Genomic DNA, 22,746 nt, shown 5'->3' with positions numbered 1-22,746 from the left:
CATTGCTGTTTCTGTCCCTCTCTTTCTCCCTCCCTTCTCCTATCTCTAAAAATAAATAAATAAAATCTCTAAAAAATCATTCAGATACTTAAAAACAACAACAAAAAAAAAACCCAAACAAAAGAACAACACTTGAGAGCCATCAGTAAAAAAGAGTAATTAATAACAGCTGGATAGTCTGATAAAGTAAGTAAAATAAAGGGAAACAGAGGCATATTAAAATGCTGCCAGATACCACTTTTGCAACTGTAATGGTTCCTTAATTCAACTGTTTAAATATCTCTAGTGTTTCCAAGAACTAGGAAGGTGTCAATTTAGGTCCAATTCAGAAAGCAGTGGTTTTGGTCATTTGCTAATTGACTATTTTTTTTAAACATTCAAATACATTATTTGAATAACATCATCCTGATAAAATTAGACCATATGGACTCAGAATACAAAATAGTGCCCAGCATTAGTAAAAAGAAATAACAACAAAATGAAAGATTTTGAGGGTGCTAAGTGTTGATCTGTGGTATCTCAAAAATGGCAAGCCTAACAAGGTATAATAGGAAGATTTAAAAGCCGCCTGTCTTCAGCCCACTATCTATAGAAATGCCCCCAGTTTTCCACTCTGAGAAAAGTGGGAAGGTGCCCTTTGAGGGACCCCAAGTCCTAAAACTGAGACCTATAAATATAATATCATGTCTTCAATTTCCTTGGGTTAGAGATGCTTTCCAAAATGAGGAAGTAGTGCTGTCCTCTAAGGGCAATTATAGCTGTAATCAGCTTTTTTCCTGAGTAAACGCTGGTAAAATGGGGCATTTACCCACCTTCCTTTTCCCTTAAAATTATTACAAAGTCTAACAAGCTGTTTGAAAAAACAAATGGAATAGCTAGTAAATGAAACTGGAAGGAAAATGGAACAAATAACAATGGGGCTTCCTGGCTAGACCTTGATATTTAGGGGTTGAAGATAACCTTGCATTTGTGTTACTAAGCCTTTGATTCCTCAGGGAAAAGCTTTAAATGGGCCAGGACTCACTCCCATGTAAACAGTGACTTTCTTTGGTCAATGATAATGCTGACTTGATATATATATTTTAAGTGTATCTTATTGAATAGGTTCTTACAGTTGTCCCATTTTCCCCTTTCCCCCCTCTGCCTAGTACCCCCAATCCCTCCATCAGTCCTTCTCCTTAGTTCATATCTATGGGTCATACATATGAGTTCTTTGGCTTCTCTATTTCCTATACTATTCTTAACCTACCCCTGTCTATTTTGTACCCACCAATTATTCTTATTCCCTGTACCTTTTCCCCCACTCTCCCCCTCCTGCTCCCAGCTGGTAACCCTCCATGTGGTCTTCATTTATGTAAGTCTGTTCCCGTTCTAGTTGTTTGCTTAGTTTGCTTTTTTTTTTTTTTTGGTTCAGTTGTTGATAGTTGTGAGTTTGTTGTCATTTTACTGTTCACAGTTTTGATCTTCTTTTTCTTAGATAAGTCCCTTTAACATTTCATATAATATTGGCTTGGTGATAATGAACTTTAACTTTACCTTGTCTGGGAAGCACTTTATCTGTCCTTCCATTCTAAATGATAGCTTTGCTGGATAGAGTCATCTTGGATGTAGGTCCTTGCCTTTCACGACTTTGAACACTTCTTTCTAGACCCTTCATGCCTGTAAGGTTTCTTTTAAGAAATCAGCTGATGGTCTTATGAGAACTCCTTTGTAGGTTACTGTCTCCTTTCCTCTTGCTGCTTTTAAGATCCTCTCCTTATCTTTAACCTTTGGCATTTTAATTATGATGTGTCTTTGGGTCCAACTTATTTGGGATTGTCTGAGCTTCCTGGACTTGTATTTCTATTTCCTTCATCAAACTGGGAAAATTTTCCTTCATTACCCTTTCAAATAAGTTTTCAATTTCTTGCTCTTCCTCTTCTTCTTCTGGCACCCCTATGATTCGGATGTTGAAATATTTAAAGTTGTCCCAGAGGTTCCTAAGTCTCTCCTCATTTTTCTGAATTCTTTTTTCTTCTTTCTGTTTCAGGTGAATGTTTATTTCTTTTGTTCCAAATCATTGATTTGAACCCCAGTTTCCTTCCTTTCACTGTTGCTTCCCTTTCTTACTTTTACTTTGTATGGCCTTTGCTTCTTCCTTTATTTCGTGACCATAGTCAATCACTTCTCTGAGCATCTTGATCATTACTGTTTTGAACTCTGCATTTGATAGGTTGGCTATCTCTGGTCACTCAGTTCTTTTCCTAGAGTTTTGTCCTGTTCTTTCATTTGGGCCATATTTCTTTGTCTCCTCAATTTGGTAGCCCTGCTGTGTTTGTTTCTGTGTATTAGGTAGAACTGCTTTGATTGACTGTGTTGGTGCACCTGTTACATTGTAAGGGGCAGAGCCTTAGGTATTCGCCAGGGTAGTGCAACCCACTTTGCAGATTTGTGGCACTGTATGTGGGGTTGGGGTCAGAGAGGGAACAATGCTGCTTGCTTGGCTCTTGCCCCATTTTCAGTGATTTTACCCACTTCCTCTAAGCAACTGGTGCCCTTCTAGCTGCTGCCCTGGTTCTGATTCCCAGAGTGGGTGGGTTTGTGTACATTCTAGAACGCTGTGGGCCCTTTAAGCGGACTCTCCTGCAAAAGCAGCAATTTCTTCTACTGCCCCACCCCCCACTGGTTTTTATAGCCAGAGGTTATGAGGCTTTATTTTCCTGGCACTGGAACCCTGGACTGCACAGTCTGGCCTGGGGCTTGGATGGCTCACTCCCCAGTTGTCCCTTTTTGTTTTTGTCTGCCACACATGAATATGTAACTGCCCTTCTGCTGACCGCCACTGCCATTGCCTCACCACCACTGCTTTGCTGCTACCACCTTGAATGCACCACACTGTGTCCTCTGTGTCCCTCCTACTGGTCTGATGAATGTTTCATCTTTAAGTCCTTTGTTGTTGGACTTTCATGCAGTTTGATTTTCTGGCAGATATGGTTGATTTTTGGTTTTAGATTGATTGTTAATCCTTCTTATAGTTGTGTGAGGAGGTGAAATGAGTCTACCTACACCTTCATCTTGGCCAAAAGAGTCCTGACTTGGTATATTGAGGCTCCTTAACATTGAGGAAGTTCACTGTCAATCATTTAAGGAGCTCCACATGTGGACACATACTAGAGGTGTTGGTGAACTCTGCAGCTAATAAAAGCCCCAAATCCAATCAGTTCAAAAAATAAGGGACTAATGCTGGGCAATGTAGGTAGTATTAAAAACCCTATTCCAGGGCCAAAGCTATTGTGTATTCTGATATGTTGGTACCTGTCTCAGGGGTTGTTAAATGTTTTGAATATCATCTCTGTATGAGTAAAAGCCTTATTTAAAACAAAGTAGATGAGTAGATAAAAAATCTGTGGTACATTTACACAGCGGGGTAGCACATAACCATAAAAAGGAAGGAATTCTTACTTTTTGTGATAGCATGGATGGACCTGGTGAGTATTATGCTAAGTGAAACAAGCTAGTCAGAGGAACACGAATGCTATGATTTAATTTATATGTGGAATCTAATGAACAAAATAAACTGATGAACAAAATAGAAACAGAGACATGGTTACATGGAACAGACTGACAGCTGCCAGAGGGGAGGGGGTAGGGGAACTGGATGAAAGAAGGTAAAGGGGTAAAAGGATGAAAGAACATGTATGCATCATCCATAGACACAGACAAGAGTGTGGTGGTGGCCAGAGGGAAGGGGGGTGTGGGAGGTGGGTATAGGTGGGCAAAGTGGGTAGAGGGGAATGAGAACATCTGTAATAGTGTCAACAATAAAGAAAAAAACAAAAAACAAAAAGAAATCACTTTTTAAAATTGAATTGCCAAGTATAAATTTGCAATTTGCCTTCCTAACCCTACTTGCAACTTATTTTATTTCAAATAGGAGACTACTCATAAAATAACACTATACGCTGCCACACATCTACCATGCAATTTTAATAGGTATTAATATTTGTTTCACATATCACTTTAAAAAGTATTATAGATACTGACAAAGCCCCTTGTCTTTATCTGTATTGCTTTTTTTCCTTCTCTCCCACAGGTAACCATTATTCTTTTTTTACACATTTTCTACATATATGTGTGTATATCCACAAATAGTATATAGCATTTTTTTGTGTTTTGAAAATTTATGTAGGAAATAGATGGTGGTGATGGCTGCACAATATTGTGAATGTACTTAATTACCTAAATTGTACACTAAAAATAGTTGAACTGGTAAATTTTGTTTTGTATATTTCACCACAATAAAAATGCTAATGGTAACACACAATTTATATTCTTTTGCAATTTTCTCTTTTATTCATATAACCTTATGGTTTGTGACTATTAATGTTTTTATATGTAAACCATGTTAATTCATTTTTACTGTTGTATAATATTTCATCATCTGACTAAACCCCTGTTGACGGATTATTAGGTTGGCCTTTTTTTTTTAAACTGTAATGTCATCCTAGCACATGTCTTCTCATAAATATTTGCACTTGTGACTTTCTACACATTTTTTTGCACCAAGCTCTCACTGTTACCTGTCTCCACGTATTTTAAATATGTGGTTGAAACAGAGTTAAATCAGGGCTGTGTACATACATACAAGTAATGAAATTTGACAGAAGAGAATTTGAATATACCACAGTCAAAAATTTTTCAAGACAAAATGTTTGTCACTAGCCTTGAAAACAATCCAATTAATAACAATAATTAGTTTTAAAATTTATTTATCCTCATTCTCATAATCATACTTTATTCAGTGCTTAATCCATGCCAGGAACTGACTCAACCCATATTGTGTCATTTCATCCTATATAACCTCATAAGGAAGGCTGAAGCATGATTTGCATTTTACAGATGAGAAAGCAGTGGCTTACAGATATTTATAGTAAATTTGAGCTCAGTTTTATCTGCCTGATTCCAATGTCTCTAGGTTTAATTACTCTAAACACTTCCTAAGTTTTCCAAATTTCATGAGGTCCAAATGGGAAAGACACAGTATGATTTAAGGGTCATTGAAAGGCCTGCCCACCTGCCTTGAAAATACCTTTACTACAGGAGGGTTTTCCTAGAAGAACACAAACTTTAGAGACCTTAAGGAAATATATTGCTAAACATGACCATATAAAGTTAGAAAACTTATGTGGTTAAAAAAAGAGAAACGACAAAGTTGGAAAATACTTGCCACACATATGGGAGACAAAGAAATGCTTTTCTTAATTTATAAGACAGGAAGATCAATAGCTCAGTAGAAAAATTGGCAGAGGATATGAGTGTGAGTTTATTGACAAAGAAATATAAATGGTCACAATGGATATAAAATGACACTGAACTTAATTTATAATTAAAGAAATTCAAATTAAAGCTACAAGCTACCATTTTCCACTGATCAGATGGGCATGTGTTAAAAGATTTAATGATACTCAGAGTGGTGAAATTGGTACTCTTATACACTATTGGTGTGAATATGTTCAATCCTTTGGAAGGAAAATTTGGTAATATGTACTATAGCTAAAAATTAACCCTACCTATATTCTAATGAAAGTGCTCCAAAATATATCAAGTAGGTTTTTCAATGTAGGATTGTAGTGACAAAAGATTTTTTTAAAATGGCCATCAAGAAGCAAATAGCAGAACTTCTGGTGAAGATGGTGGTACAAGCAGATATGGCTTGCTTCTTATCACAACCACATCAAAATTCCAAGTAAAATATAGAACAACCATCACTCAATACCATCAGAACTCGAGTTGAATAGAAGTCTGACAACTATGGAATTAAAGAAACCACCTTCACCCAGATTGGTAAGAGGGGCACAACGTGGAATGGGCTGGTCCCACACCCACATGTGGTGGCTAAAAATTTGGGAGGGATATCTTGTGATTGAGGAGTCTCAGCCCCATACCAGGCTCCCCAGCCCAGGGTTCCAGTTACAGGAAGACAAGTCCCCGCAACTTCTGCTGCAAAAACCAGCAGGGATTGAGTCAGTGGAAGAAACTGCTGGAGCCCCAAGCAATTCCTCTTAAAGAACCCACACACAGATTCACCTACTCAGACTCACTTCCTCTGAGCTCCAGCATCAGGGTAGCAGCTTGAAAGGACCCAGTGGCATAAAGGGAGAAACTGAACTGTCTGGCATCAAGGAAAGCAGAGGCCATTGTTCCTTTTTTAAACCCTCCCCCAACAAAGCCATTGAGCTGGCAAGCTGGTGCTGTACCTGAGACTCTATCAACCTGGCTAACACCATTTGACCCACCTTGGAGATCCCCAGAGACTTCGCCCCACACAATTTATGGGCCCACCCAAGCTGCTTTTCCATATGAATGGTTGGTCTTGGCTCATGCTTTAGAACTTCCTAAATCCTCTCAAACAATCAACAGCTGGCCTCAGTGAGCCCCAGGCCTGGCACTAGCAGCAGCCGTCTCAGATTGCTTTATAGCTCAGGCAGGGTGGCCCTGGGCAGAACACAGGTTGGGGCTGACCTTGGCCTGCACCACCCAGGGAACCCCAGAGCCTGCACATCCAGTGGATAGCTACACACCACATTGGAGCACTACCACCCTGCCCCTGCACAGCTAATCTTCCAAGGAGGTTGAAGGTTGGTGGTAAGTGGTCAATCCTTGCAGCAAACTGGCCTGGGTAAATTCCTCCCATTGATCTACCAACAGCAACCAAGGCTCAAAACTATAAGAGGGTGTACTCAGCCCACTCAAAAGGCACACCTCCAGCACCAGCTTGGGTGATAGGGGAGGCTCTGCCACTGGACCCTATAGGACACCTACTACATTAGGCTATGCTACCAAGACACGGAGTCAAAGCAGCTCTACCTAATACACAGAAACAAACACTAGGAGGCTGTCAAAACAAGGAGACAAGGAAACACGGCCCAAATGAAAGAACAGATCAAAACTAGAAAAAGAGCTAAATGAAATGGAGATAAGCAACCTATCAAATATAGAGTTCAAAACACTGGTTATAAAGATGCTTAAGGAACTCAGTGAGGACCTTAACAGCACAAAAAAGATCCAGTCAGAAATGAAGGATACACTAGTTGAAATGAACAATTTACAGGGAAACAATAGTAGAGGGGATGAAGCTAAGAATCATATCAATGATTTGGAACACAAGGGAGCAAAAACAAAACAAAACAAAACAAAAACAATCAGAACAACAAGAAGAAAACAGAATCCAAAATAATGAGAATAGTGCAAGCAGCCTCTGGGACAACTTCAAGAGGTCCAACATTCACGTGATAGGGGTGCCAGAAGGAGAAGAGAAAGAGGAAAAAATTGGGAATCTATTCGAAAAAATAATGACTGAAAACTTCTTTAATATAGTGAAGGAAATAGACACACAAGTCCAGGAAGCAGAGAGAGTCCCAAACAAGATGGATGCAAAGAGGCCCACTCCAAGACACATCATAATTAAAATGCCAAAGGTTAAGGATAAAAGGAGAATCTTAAAAGCAGCAAGAGAAAAGCAGAGAGTTACCTACAAAGCAGTTCCCATCAGACTGTCAGCTGATTTCTCAAAAGAAACTTAGCAGGCTAGAATGGACTGGCAAGAAATTTTCAAAGTCATGAAAAGCAGGGACCTACAGCCACGATTGCTCCACCCAGCAAAGCTATCATTTAGAACTGAAGGGCAGATGAAGAGCTTCCTAGATAAGAAAAACTAAAGGAGTTCATCATCACCAAACCATCATTTTATGAAATGTTAAAGGGACTTGTTTAATAAAAACAAGAAGGTCAATACTATGAACAATAAAATGGCAAAAATATAAATCTATCAAAAATTGAATCTAAAAAATAAACTAAGCAAACAAGAAGAACAGAGACAGATTCATAGATACAGGGAGTGTTTTGATAGTTGCCAGATGGGAGTGGGGCATGGGAGAGAATGGGTGAAGAGGTGAGGGGATTAAGAAGTATAAATTGGTAGTTACAGAGTAGCCATGAGGATGTAAAGCATGGTATAGGAAACAGAGTAGCCAAAGAACATACATTCATGATCTATGTCCATAAAAAATGGTGGGGGGTTTGCCTGAGGGAGTGAGGGCTGCTGGATAGGGGGGCAATAGGGGAAAATCAAGATGACTATAATAGTATAATCAATAAAACATAATTTAAAAAAGAAGAAAATGGCTTAATAAATTATGGTATATCCATATGTTATAATATACAGTTTCTTCACCAGAAAGAGGTAGATATGTACATGCTTTTATGGAAGTATCTTTAGGATATATCATCAAATGAAAGAAGCAGGGTGAAGAGTAATTTATATACTGTGATTCCTTTTATGTAAGGGAAAAATACATACAAAGGAATAGTAAGAAATAGTTTGCCTTTAAAGAGAGAAACTGGAGTGTGTCTGTTTGTGGTGAAGAAGCCTGGAATTTTCTTTCTGCACCTTTCTATGGAGTTCAAGCTTTCAAACTATAGACAAATATTACTTTTTATTATTTTGTTAATTTTATACTTCAAGAGCAATGGGGCTTATGTAGATGGGGAGATTATTGGCTATTTTAATTTGTATTTTTTATACTTCTTTTTCTCAAAAAACAATAAATGCAACAAAAGTGCTTGTACTACTGGCCTGCCAGGATGTCTTCACGGCCTTGCATGGATGTTATTTTTTGATTTATGGTACTGACCCTTCAGCAGGTCTCCAGTAACACGTTCAGATGAGTGAAACCCATTGTCACCCATCTGCAGTATGACACCCCTTCTGGAGAGCTGTCATTTATGAAAGCAAAGACATCTGAGTCCTCAAAGATTGGCTATAGGACAGGAAAGAGTGTGTGTGTGTTTATTTATTTTTTATTTTTTTATTTTTTTATTCTTTAGGCTGAAAGAATTCCATTTTATTTTTTTAAATTTTATTTTAATCATTGTTCAAGTACAGTTTTCTGTCCTTTACTCCCATATTTTGTCTTTTGTTGAATTGTAAAAATAATAAATGCTCAGAAAATTAAAGAGAAGAAAATAAAACATTCAAAATTCCTTGTTATAAAAAATTCCTTATATTGCAATTATCATCGCTAACATCGAGATTTAGATAAACTTCCTCTCAAACTTTTTCCCTTTGTGTCCACACCACCCCTGCACCCTTACACATGTAGAAGCATACAGTGCATACAGTTTTGTATCTTGAACTTTCCACTGAATATTATTTTGTTCATATTTTCCTTATACCTGCAGAATTGTGGGGGAAGTAGGAGTGGTGTATCATGGGTACAGATAATATGGAGAGTGCATTTTTGGTGGAAATATTAAAGGCAGTAATAAAACTGATGAATAGCAGGTCTATGTTTACTATCACTAATCCCTGGAAATTCTAAATAATGCCAGTGATAAAATATTCCTCTCACTGTCCCATTGCTGCTTAGATAGATTTAGAGTATCTGCTTGACTTAAAGAAAAACAAACCTAGCAGCTTTGTTATGTGTTTAAGGCACAGATGGCAAACAGAATGCCCACAGGTCAGCCCTGGCTGGCGTAGCTCAGTGGATTGAGAGCAGGCTGCGAACCAAAGTGTCGCAGGTTCGATTCCCAGTCAGGGTACATGCCTGGGTTGCAGGCCATGACCCCCAGCAACCACACATTGATGCTTCTCCCTCTCTTTCTCTTTCTCTTTCTCTCTCTCTCTCTCTCTCTCTCTCTCTCTCCCTCCCTCCCTTCCCTCTCTGAAAATAAATAAATAAAATCTTTAAAAAAAAAAAAAAAAAGAATGCCTGCAGGCCGAATCCAGCCCTCCACCTTGTTTTATCCCACCTAGCACCTTGTTTCTACCTGGCAGCAGCACCAAGCTCTTGCTTAACAGTTAAGGAGCAGTTTCATTTATACAGTCCTGAAATTACATTTGGCCCTTTGAAGGCAACCACCAGGCTGATGTGGCCCCCAGTGAAAATGAGTTTGACACCCATGGTTTTAAGGTAAGTTAAATCATGAGTTGCCTTTGAAATGCCGATCTATATGCCCTGTGTGGTGCTATCTATAATCTGTGGTCTGAAGTGGCCCAGAAATGCAATCAATTGATCAATTATAAAATAAAAATGGGCTCACTGGCTCCACTTCCACCTGTGTATAAGCCTGTGATGGTGTTAAAATCATGGATTTCCAAAGAGATCTGGGTTTGCTGCATATTGTGTGAATTTTCCACTCTATATTTGCTAATTTAACCAGTATTGCTGGAAGATCAATGAAGGTAAAAATGTCTTCTGAGGACTCTTCTGATGTGGAGTGAATATTCTGAATTATCTGGGAAGCCAGAACACTGTAGATTTTAGATTCCTTCAAGAATCAGCAAAGCATGCTGGACTCACCAGGAAATGACTTTCTCATTTCTTAGATTTTTATAGTCAGCTCCATGCATTTGGTAAACTTGATATTACTGAGACAGCTTGAACTTATGGTGGAGCAATATGGGGCAGCGATCAAAGATTTAGCTCTAATACAGTTTCATGTTTTAGAACCTTAAAAACAAACATTTTGCATTGAGAGAAATTTCCTAATTAACTTCTGAAGAATTTGTACATTAAAACATCTTATCCTTCTGGAAAAGACTGATAAAGCAAGCGTACTACCTTCTGCTGAACAGAAACTGTATTTAGAAGGAACTTGCTATTCTCATAAAACTTTTAATAGGAAGAAGTGAATCAAATTCCTTAATTACCATTTTATGGTTGGTAAAAGGGCAAATTACATGCCATCCATTTCTAAACTTCCAAATGTCTCTGGTGCTTTTAATTAAAGCTGCCATCTAGAAACTACCAAAGCAATTTTATGCAATTAGTTATTTATAGGTTACCATAATACACCACTCAAAATATGACTTCAATGATCTTCAGTTTGTTAGTATGCAATCTCTGTCATTTGATTTGGTGTGGAGGGGGTTCTTCTTATTGTCAGCTGAAGTGCATCTTAAGTGGACAGACAAGAAAGAAGTTACATGGCCCTGGTTGGTGTGGCTCAGTGGATTGAGTGCCAGCCTGCAAACCAAAGGGTCACCAGTTCAATTCCCAGTCAGGGCACATACCTGGGTTGTGCGCCAGGTCCCTGGTAGGGGGTGCTTGAGAGACAACCACACATTGATGTTTCTCTCCCTCTCTTTCTGCCCCCCTCAAACTAAATAAATAAAATGTTAAAAAGAAAGAAAGAAGTGACACCAAAGAGCTGTGATAAATAAGGAAGCAAAGCTATTTTGGGTGGTGATCTTAAATAAAAAGAGTAAGAATCATAATTCCATACTGTCTGTCTTAATATGTAGGGGTATAAGACTGATTCAGACAATACTGCAGAGGAGCATATCACTGTTATTGCCCCATCTCTCCCCACTTTGCTGCCATTCTGTCAGATACAATAGCACCCCATGTCCCCATGCTATCTGGAGTAGCTCCCACCTTGGCTTGTCCCCTCAGGTGATTTCATGTATCCAAACATATCCAGCCTGTGCTCCATGCCCACAAATCCCGCATTAAGTGTCTGAATGAGGAATTAATGTGTTGCTCCCTCAGGCAATATCCTGCAATAAACCCTGACGTTCACATCTGAAGAAAACCCTTACAGAATGAATGTAATGGTGAAATGGTAGCTTGATCAGGAAATTAATTTTGTGAGGTGGGCCTTGGACAGAGGACTCCTCAAAATACACATACAAGGAAGCAGCACTAGAATTACTGCATCTTAAGGTTGGGAGGGATCAACTAGTCAAGTCACACATAACACCTGAATCCTACCCTACCTTGCCTCTTGCTTGTTTTGTGGTACCATTCTTCCCTAGAAATAATCGAGTCTCAGATTGACTTACAATGACATGGAACTTGCCTCTTTCCAAAGTAACTTACTCCATGCTTGGATCACTACTATAAGCAGGATTATTATTAGCAACAAAACAGCAAGCCCAATCATAATGGCAGACAACATTTACTATACACATACTGCATGCTGGATACTGCAATAGGCACTTTCTATGCATTCTGAACATTCTGTTGTGTAGGTACTATTACTAGCATGCTAACTTCACAGACGTAGAAGCTGATGTTCAGGGAAGTTAGGTGGCTTACCCCAAGGTCACACATTTACTGAGTGCTGGATCTGGGATTTGCATACAGTTCTGTTTGACTCCAAAAACCTGGGACCTTATCTCTCATGGCATTTGGCCTCTAAAATAATATCTCTGTGTTTGCAAGAATCTTATGCATACATGAATATTAAAATAAATGAAGAAGAAAATGTCATTTAATAATGCATTTGTAGCTTTATAAAACTTGAATGAACTTAATGCTGGTTTTCTGTATTAACCATGGATGTTACCTAGAGCAATTAGCCAAGGCTAGATATAAGTGCTTTTCCTTTTGTTGTCTTCCCCACTAAAAGTTTATGGCTTTAGGCCTGTGACAGAAAAGACAGAAAGGTTCTCAAGTTCCAGTTGCTCACATAACATAAGGTCAAAATCTTTTCACCATCATAAGCAGATGAATTAGACCAACTGTGAATAGCACATTAAGCTCTCATTCTGGTGTAGCCAGTGTAAACTGAGTGACCAGTAATATAGTTTAGGAAAAACAATCTCCAGAAGTGAAAACAGCATGGGATCACTGAGCAATAAAGAACAAATATTTTGCCTGAATCGCAAGGCTTTCTGAAACATATTTCTTTCAAGCTGCCTCTGATTCTAAGACAAATATGTGGGAGGAAACTTCTCACATATATGCCTTGAGGATGCCTTCAAGGATATGCCTTGAAGTTGAGCTGAGAATTTGCTGATGGGTGGTAGAATGTTCTTAACCAGAAATCCTACTTCATTAATTGGCTCTCCCAAACCTTTCCCATAATACCTCAAAACCTCACCTTACTTGCTCATTTTTAGCAGAATAAACCCACCACCTCCTTGAAAACACTGAGGCTAACAGAATGATGTACCATCAGCCTTCTAGCTCCTTCTATCTACAAACTTATCCTCATCCTTATATCTACATATTACCTCAAGATGGTCTCCTCAATCTCCCCTCCCACTGAAAGCCTATTTCCTTCTAGTTTCCTCCAGATCTTGTTTCATCATTTATTCCATCTTCTGTATCTTTCTATTGTTCCATCTCTCCTACAGAGAAACCTCCCCTGAGTGCCTTATCCTCTCACTACTTAACACTCGATTGTTTATATCCAAGCTTCTCATTAGAGTGACCTTCAGTAGTGCTGTTTATTTTCTCAACTCTCATTGGCTCATCAAGTGACTGAAATCTGGCTTCCATCTCTACCACCATTGAAACCACCAATGGCAGACGCACCAATGAGCTCCTCATTGTCTAGTCCAATGGCTACAAATGTATTACATTTGAAACTGTTTTTGCACCTTCTTGAAACAAACTATTATTTGGCTTCCTAAGATGCCAAACTGTTCACTTTTTTTCCTGAAGATTTATTTTCTCTTTCATGAGATTCTGTCCTATTTCTTAAACTGTAACTTTCAGCACTCCCTATGATTCTATGCCCCCACCTTACTCCAGCGCATTTTCTACCCTGCCACAAAAATAATCAATCAAAAATGTACGCACAGGATGATCATGTCACTCTGCTGCTTCAAATTCTTTGTCTATAAGATAAAATCCAAACTTCCTATTCATGCCCCTTCTATTACTTTCGCACATTTTTACTTGAACCATACTGATTTATTTGTAGTTTCTGAAATGCGCTATTCATTTTACTCATGCTTCAGCTTGCCTGGAATTTTCTTGAGGGCTGGCCTTAGTGTCACTCCAAATGGTTATGTCACCATAGGGAAAATCTTGCTGCTTCCCATTGCACAGGGGAACCAAAAAGATATTGCACCTGTTTGCATGTTACACACTCTCCTCCATAGACACCAGTGACATTAGCAAGATATTACTGATCAGAGTCTCAGCATCTTTCCAATAACCTCAAATATAGCCTTTCGGAATAGCATGTAGATGCCAGGGGAGTCAGCAGAGCCTCAGGATGCACCTCAGATAGAGCAGGGTAGAGACAAAACAGATGGTTTTGGCCTTGACTCTATCATACCCAGATTTCTTAATTGCTAATAAAGTTAAAGTAACTCCTATATGATTAGGATTATGAATACCCTAAAAACACTTTTGGAAGATGTCAAGATTTAAGGATCATTTCCCTCCTAGGGAACAGCTCAGGGGCTGTTTGCACTCATCTGGATATTGCCTAAGACCTGCTGAGTTCTGAGGTCAGTTTGCTTAAAGATGCACATGAAAATAGAGATATAATCCTTGGTGAGGGCCAAGGGAACCAAATTAAGTCACTGATTAATTTCATCCTGTCCAGTCACTCCTTCACCCTCTGAATCTACTTAAAAAAATAAATGTATTCAGCTTGTCACAAATTTTATTTTATATCCCCACCTAGTACCATTTCACATTCTGCTTAAGTACTTGGTCATCTATTACATGACTCATTAGTTTGAGTTCTCTGTAGAATTAAAGCAAGTTGCAGTAAAAATAATAAATGGAACCTAAGTTCCAACTACATCATCCATGCATGTTTTAAAAGCATCTTTCAAAGTCCATTCAAACTCATATACAATGCTAGGGATTAGCACACCACCAAGCTCTTTTACTGAACTTTCTTCCTTGCCCCATTACTGTGAAGTATTGATGAGTTAAATGCCAAATGTTTCCTTTTATTGGACTCAAGTCAAAGTGTATAAAACTGGATCAGATAAAGATTTCTTCCCAGAGAAGTACCCAGGGGCTATCTTATATGAAATTGTATTCAGAACCACTTCCATTGTTCCTTTGAACAAAATTTATAGTTACAAGTTGTAGTCAAGAAATTTGATAAAGTTAAGGTTTCCTTCCTCTATCCCTTAAGAAAATGTTGAAGTTCCTAATTGCAGAATCTTACAAAAAGATGTGACAAGCTTTCCTGGAGATTTATTTGAATAATTACATTTACAGACTATGTAAATGCTATGTAGTGCACTACAGGTACACTACCAGGTCAGAAAAATCAGAGGAAGAATTTTAATAAGTAAAAGAAACTAGGCTAAAAATCATTATCTTGCAAATACAAACATTTTGTTCCCAAAGCATTCCCCTCCCCCCCGCAATATTTCCTACCCTCCTGGAGAAGTCAACAGAGATCATGGGTTTTAACTGAAGGGCAGGCAGTGCGCTATAGTGGAGGCCTAGCAAGTCCCCCTAACTTTTTGTGTTTTTTTTTTGGATCATGGGACTTGGAGTTAGGCAGACTTCATTTGAATGTCAGCATTATCTGTAAATTGTGTGACCCTGGGTAAGTTTCTTAACCTGTCTAAGTCTCTGTTTCCTCATCCATACAATGGAGATAAATATATTGGCCTTATGTGTTGTTGTGGAGACTAGAGACACTGAGTGTAAAATATCTAGCCTAGTGTATGGCACAGAGTAGACAGTATATTATAGCTGTGGTTATTTTTAATACATTAAAGCTGGGAGGGAGACCATCCCAAGTTCTTCAGTTTACAGTTAAGGAATCTCGGGACCAGTGTTTGAATGAGTAGCCCAACATAACAAAACGAGGCAATGGCATCCTTAAGTCTATTTTAGTGTTCAGGGACATGAAAGGTCAGTGAGGTACAGTGACTTACACAGGGCCACTAAAAGGAACGCTGGCACTGCATGCACTGAACAAGAATGTCTAGTCTCCCTAACCTGGTATTCATCACAATTTGCTGTCATTTCTCTAAATAAAAAACAACTAAATAAGTAAATAAGTAAATAAATACATAAATACAAAATCCCATGGCTTCTGACCTTTTAGCCTTTGCTGACTGGTATTTAATCCCTCTTGATAATTTCCTCCAACTTTAGGGCAAATGATTTCAAAAGCAAATTTTACTTTATCCTATTTTTAGAATAGATTCAGAAAATAAATGAGCTGTCTTGCAGATTAACATTTATTTGACTTACCTTGCTTAATTAAGGACATGTTGGAGAACCTGCCTGTAATTGCAATATGTTGCTTGTTAAAGTCTTAGGGCAAGCTCTCTTTCCTAACCTCAAACTGCTACTCCCTAGATGTGCATTTCCATTTTCTACCAATCTACAGAGTTTCAGTTTTTCTTTATTAGCTTCTATGTTGAGAGAGAGAGAGAGCGAGAGAGAGAGAATATGAAACCTTTCCTTAAAGAAATCCCTTATACATTTGCTGTTTTCTAAGGGGGAAGGAAGAAGGAACTGATGTACATGGTAGTTCTTAAGCAAAAAACAAACAAATTGGGCTTTCTTGAGAGGTAAAGAACCTGCAGGAGAACCTCAAAGACATAATTAGCAATTAGCAAGACTGTCCTCTCAATTTGCACCCTGTGTTTTAATGACTTCTTGCATGCTTTTTCCTTCTGTGCAAGTCTATGAAATTGCCCTGCAGCATTCCATATAATGAGACTCACTTCTGATTTACTGACAAGGGTAAATGCTGTCTATATTCGGCATGGAGATAGGTGTCCTGGACGGACACCTAAGTGTTCTGACCAGCATATTCAAGAGCTACTGATGTCTGGACATTCGTTTTGCTATCTGAGTGATTGTGAAGATGACTAACAGGGCCTTCAAGCACTGTTAACGTGGTTGAAGGAGATGTGGTGGATACTTAGGGTGAACTGCACATTCTCTTCCTTTAAACATCTTCATTCACACACTGGATCAGAGCAGATGTTGCCAACATCAGCTCAGTACATTATATGAACGCTGTCTTAGATGGATTAGACATCCAGCTGTCTGAAGCCTGGGACAAATGTTCTTAGGGCCCATGACTGCTTTGAGGTGAATACACATTATTGTAAAGGCCACTCCTGGATGGAAAGATGAGCAAATCAACCCAAAGGAGAATACACTACTAGCCATGACAGGAAAAACTTAGTCTACTATTAACTTTAATAGATACAGAAATTTTGGCACTCTCATTACTGATGCTTCAAGAGTTTATGTAAATTCTCTTCATCAAGACTCTATTACTATGCCTTTCCAAGAGAAAAAAGCTGCAATGAACCAACTATTGGCTTTATTTGGAAAAGCTAACATATTCATCCTGTATGTGGCAGGCTGAATGTGGTAGGTGAGATGAGTGGTTTTCATACTAGTGGCAACTCAGGAGGATGTCAATTTCAGACATAATGCATGCTTGATTCCTCCCTATTTCTTATGCAGAAAACCTTAAAATACCCACAAGAATTTTAAATCTGTGTAAAGGTGGGACCTAGCCTAATGTATTTCCCTAAAAGATGAGCCGATCACATGTTGCTCCTGAGTTCTGCATTCACTCTTCAAATGTTTATTGTGGACCTACTATGTGTAAGAAATGGGGGAGCTAGCATAAGAGCAAAAACATTTCAAAGCACTTTAACATAATATGTGGGGGATTTATGTTCTCTTAGGGGAAAAAAGCTTATCTTCTTTAAGCATCAATGAAATTCCTGTTAGGAATACTCGATGCAGGTAAAAGTTACCTAACTGATCAATTACACAACACATATGTGTAGTGGATCCCACACTGTGCAAGATATTGCTGGGGAGGTGGGCAAGATTCAAAAGAAATATTAGATGTACTTTCTCATCCCAGGCAACTTATTTCAGTAATAAAAAATCCTCCCATTCATGAAAGAACTAGAAAGTAAAAGAATGCAAAATATAATCATGTGCTAATTGGGTAGTATAGACACTGTTAAAGAAATCCTGATTTAATAGGCTGGGATTAGCCAGAGGGGCTTTATGAAAGACACAGATATAACTTGAAAGGGCCTTGAAGACAGGGAAAGTTGTAAACTTTGATTGTGGTTGGAATTTCATCTGCATGTGGCAAATGGCAAATGGCTGAAGAGTAGCCTCTTAATGTTTGAAATAATAAGTGACCATCTAACAAACACATTGATCTCACTATATCTTTTTGGCATGGAAAGATGTTCATAATAAAGTAAGTGTGAAAAGCAGATTTTAGAATAGCACCTTATAATATGATTCCATTAATAGAGAATCAAATATATGATATGCATAGAAAAATGTCTAGATAGATAGATACTAAAATGTTAACAGTGGTTTTCTATATAGGGTATGATTATGGGTGACTTTAATTAAAAATATTTTTGTATTCTGTCTTCTTAATTTTTGTGCAACAAGTGTGTTCTATTTGTGTAATAGTTTAAAAAGACCACATTGACTTCTTATTTTTTTAGGTTAGAAAAACTGAAATAAAATAATTTATTGTATGTAGAATTAATTAACACATGTGAACAAGGATTCTAAAAGTCTGTAACCAGTTTTCCAACTCAGTTCCTCTTACCACCGTATTGGTTTGGGTTCAACAAATCTTTCTTTGACTTCTTAAAAGCCACTATAATAAATGCCTCATAAAACCTACTAAAATAAAAGCACACACACACACCATCTTGGAGAAGGGATAGAGAAGAAAGATTAAATAATTAAGGAGATAGGTTGGGTTATATATGATGATAGACTTAAAAGTTGACTATTGTTCAGCTTATGGTGTAGGAAGGGACTGTGATCCAAGTCTATAAAGTCATGAAGCTCATTGGGAGAACACAGGTTTATTCACAAATTCCCGGCAATAGAACTGAGCATTACCCCTTAAAGATTGAGAAGTCAATTTAGGACAAAGAAAAAAGAGGCTAACCTCTCACAGAAGGCAAAAGGAATTGGACTTTGTTATCCCATGGGTGATGTAAATTGAAAATATAAATACCTTCGATAATGATTTAGATGAATTAATGGAGGAAAGATTCATTAAAGGTTGGTTGTTAAGCAAAAGCCATAAATGTCTGGAGTCTCTGAGATATTCAACATAGTCGACATATTTAAATGGTAACAGTGGTAGAAGAAACCTACATTTTAAAAAATCTCAACCTGAGGACATGCTCAATGATTTTAGATAGAGGGGAAGAGAAGGAGATGGGAGGTGGAGAGAGAGAGAGACAGACAGACAGATACTGATGCGAGCGAGTAACATTAACCGGCTGCCTCTTGTACATGCCTGGACCAGGGACCATACTCACAACCCAGGCATGTGCCCTAACCAGAAATGAACCAGTGACCTTTCAGTTTGCTGGATGATTATGCAACCAACTGAGGCTCACTGGCCAGGACAAGAAACCTGCATTCTTGAGACTCTCTTCCAGTCAGTTAACCCTTTAGTTGTTGCACTGTTGGGAATTCCCAGGAAGTAATCTCTGGGGAGAGTTTAGGACGTCAGGGAGGCACTCACAGGGCGCTGGACAATAATTAATTATCAACCAGAAAAGTAGCATTTTAATAATGGTTATGACTATAATAATGCATATTGGCTAAACATTAGTCCTGATTGTACCTATCTTCCAGGATGGACTGCAGAGATGATGTTTGTCAGGGGTATGTTAAGATTGAGTACATCTGGCTGATGTGGCTGAGTGGATTGAGTGCCGGCCTGAAAACCAAAGGGTCACCGGTTCGATTCCCAGTTAGGGCACATGTCTGGGTTGTGGGTCAGGTCCCCAGTAGGAGGCATGTGAAAGGCCATCGCACATTGATGTTTCTCTCTTTCTTTCTCCCTCCCTTCCCCTCTGTCTAAAAATAAATAAATAAAGTCTTAAAAAAAAAGATTGACCACAGCATGGCAACAGTCTCAAGATTTTGAGAATTCAAATGAAATAATTAGATGACCAAAAGATTTTTTTTTTTTACCTCGAGGGCTGTTCAGTGAAGCTTCCGATGCTCTCCCACCATCTCCGCAGTGACTCTGATCAAAGGGAAGGCACTGATCACCTGTTCCTGCCACCACTTCAAAATTCCTGGACAGATCTTTTGTTTCCACAAGAGATTTCAACTTGTAGACTTTTCGAGTATTGGTGTCTGACAGATAAAGTGATTCAGACATAGGGTCCATAGCCAGATAGTATTTGTGAGCTGGACTTGTGCTAAGGAAGAGAAAATTAAAGTTATTCAAAGGAATTGTTTCAGTATGTGCCCCTGGGGTCTGCCTTTGGTAAGAAATGGAAAATTGTCTTAACAGATGAAAGAGTTCAAGTACCTTCTTTTTTATGTACTGAAGAGATGAATACTTCTTTGTTTTTCTGGGAATAAAAAAATTCACTGTGTACTGCTAACCTGTAAGGATGCTGCCATTTCAATACCATCCATTTGCGGGTAGAGGAAGAAACAGGAGAGAGTAAGTCCCAGGAGGTCATTTTTCTGATACATACCTTTCATACCCAGTTCTCCAAATGCTACTAGATGACTGCCTGGAAGCCTCGCAGTCATCTCAAAGTCAACAAATCCCAAACATTAAGTGATTCTCTTTTCCTGGCTACCCCATCCCTCATAAACCTACCTCTCCGCCGGGATTCCTGGCTCACTTGCAGACACTATCATCCTTCCAGGCTCCTATTGTAAACTGAAAGGTGAGTATCAAGGTAGAGGACTGTTGCTTAGGGAGGGGTGTGCTGGAGATATATTGCCAAACTTTCTCCAAGCTTCTTCTTCTTGTTTTTTTAGCTGACTGCCACACTTCTCTAGTCCATTTTTCTTCTTTCAGGACATGCTAGAACTTACTATATTTGACCTTTTCTTTAAAAGTTATAATCACAATCAGCTATACCTCCTAAAGGTGACACTAAAGTTACCTTGATTGGATTTTGGTATTCCTGAAACTCTTCAACTACATAGTCACATGGGGTCTTTGGTGGTATTTTTCTATCTGCATACATGGTTGAGCTCATTCATTAATTTTGATTCTTCCTAATTTCATTTTTTTGATGGCTGCAGTAACCTTGGTTTAGGGGATATTCTGCTTGAACCTAAGGCTCATGTACTACTGATATTATCCAAGCCCCAAACTTGCAAGTTTAAACCTTACTCGCTCCTTTTCTCTCCACATGCAACTATGCCTGTAAACGAGCTCTCAAGACCATTCTCTTCTTTGATTCCTCCAGCCATTCCAGCAGTTCTAACTCTCATCATCTTTGGCCTGGAATATTTTCTATAGTCCTGTTCATTGGAGCTGTTTTTCAACTCTAAAATCCATTTTCCCCCACACTGCCTCCAGAATTATTCTGGTCATTTGGCTCCTATCTTTAAAAACTCTAAAAACACTTTAACATTCCTTGGTGTGATATACAAGTCTTTCTGCACTTAATGAATTCTCACATGCCTTTTAAAGCTTTACTCAGGTATTCTGTCCCAAAGGAAGCCTTCGCTAAATCTCTAGTCTGGGTTATTTGTACTACACTCACCTCTATTCTGGGGGATTACATATCATATTTTGTTTTGAATTTGAATTTGTATCCCCCCATAAACCATGAGAGCTTGGAGAGCAAGCTTGTTTGTTGTTTGTTTGTTTGATCTCTAGAGTGGTCACTGCCCAGAACTCTGTCTTATACCCAGTTGTCAAACCAGAAATCATTTACCCTTCCTTTCCATCATTCCCCCTATCCAGTAAAACATGATGTTTTATTACATTAAATTTTACCTTCTAAACACTTCTCTAATCTGCCCATTTCTCCTTTAACTCCACTGTCATTAGTTTAAGGCCCCATCATCTGTCACTTGAACTCCTTCCTTGGTACCATTTCTGTATTGTGTATTTGTTCATTAATTCATTTAAAATGTGGTTACTGAGTGCAAACAATGTGCCTAGGAACTGTGGTGTGGTATGGAGACCTGCAATACACAATACAGTCTTTTTCTTCATGTAACTAACAGTCTAGTGAGGGAGTCAGATCAGTAAACAGGCTGTGATGGCTATAAATCCAAGAGTTACAAGAGAAGTGGGGAGGGAAAGAAATGAGCAGAGAGGAGGGACAGGTGACCTAGCAGTACCTATCATAGTGTATTAGCATTATTTTAAAAAGTATTAACTGAAGTCCATATTTTATTCACATTTCCTTAGTTTTTATGTAATATCCTTTTTCTGTTCCAGGATTCCATCTGTGATACCAAATTATATTTAGTCATTGTGCCTGTGATAGTTTCTCAGACTTTTCTTATTTCTGATGACCTTTATAGTTCTAAGGAGTATTGCTTGGGTCTTTTGTAGGATGCCCTCTGCTCAAACGTGTCTGATTTTTTTCTTATAGTTAGACAGAGGTTATAGGTTTTGGGGAAGAACACCACAGGAATAAAGTGCCATTTCCATCAAATCAAATCAAGGGTACATAATGCCATCTTATCACCGTTGATGTTGACCTTGATTGCTTAGCTGAGGTAGTATTTGCCAGATTTTCCACTGTAAAATTACTCTTTCTCTCCCACACTTCACATTGTACTTTTTGGAAGGAAGCCATGTAGGGAAGGTAATACCTAACAAAGGGGGACTTAGACTCTACGTCCTTGAGGGTGGAGTATCTACATACATTATCTGGAATTCTACATGAGAGCTATATCTCTTCTCCTCCATTTCTTTATGAATTAAGCCATTTATAGCACTATGGACTCACAGATATTTGTTTTGTACTTTGCAATAAAATTCAATGCTACTTTATTTTGTTGCTCAAATTGTTCCAGCTTTAGCCCTGGGGAGCAGAATTTCTATTGGCTTGTATGCCCCTTTGACATGTGGTTTTCTTTCTTTTTTTCCCACTTCCTTACTTTCTGGAACTACAAGATGCTCCAGGCTCATCTTATATAATCCCTGCCCCAGTACTAGAATGAATCATTTCTCTAAGGACCCTTGCTTCCTTTTATTGGAAAATGGTATTAGAAACCGAGATCTGAGTGC

General features: G+C 38.5%; 1 protein-coding gene across 1 annotated transcript in view; it reads right to left on the bottom strand.

Moving 5' to 3' along the window:
- TENM1 (teneurin transmembrane protein 1) overlaps nucleotides 1–22,746 on the bottom strand; it is a 703,022-nt gene that overhangs the window by 82,954 nt on the left and 597,322 nt on the right. Inside the window, exon 23 of the mRNA XM_045852186.1 lies at nucleotides 19,716–19,948. Coding sequence (XP_045708142.1) covers nucleotides 19,716–19,948 — 233 coding nt within the window. The remainder of the gene's footprint in view (nucleotides 1–19,715; nucleotides 19,949–22,746) is intronic.

Source organism: Phyllostomus hastatus, unplaced genomic scaffold, assembly GCF_019186645.2.
Source record: "Phyllostomus hastatus isolate PE091 unplaced genomic scaffold, TTU_PhHast_1.1 phas_contig_90, whole genome shotgun sequence".
Taxonomy (NCBI): domain Eukaryota; kingdom Metazoa; phylum Chordata; class Mammalia; order Chiroptera; family Phyllostomidae; genus Phyllostomus; species Phyllostomus hastatus.
This window is presented reverse-complemented; position numbering and strand designations above follow the sequence as displayed.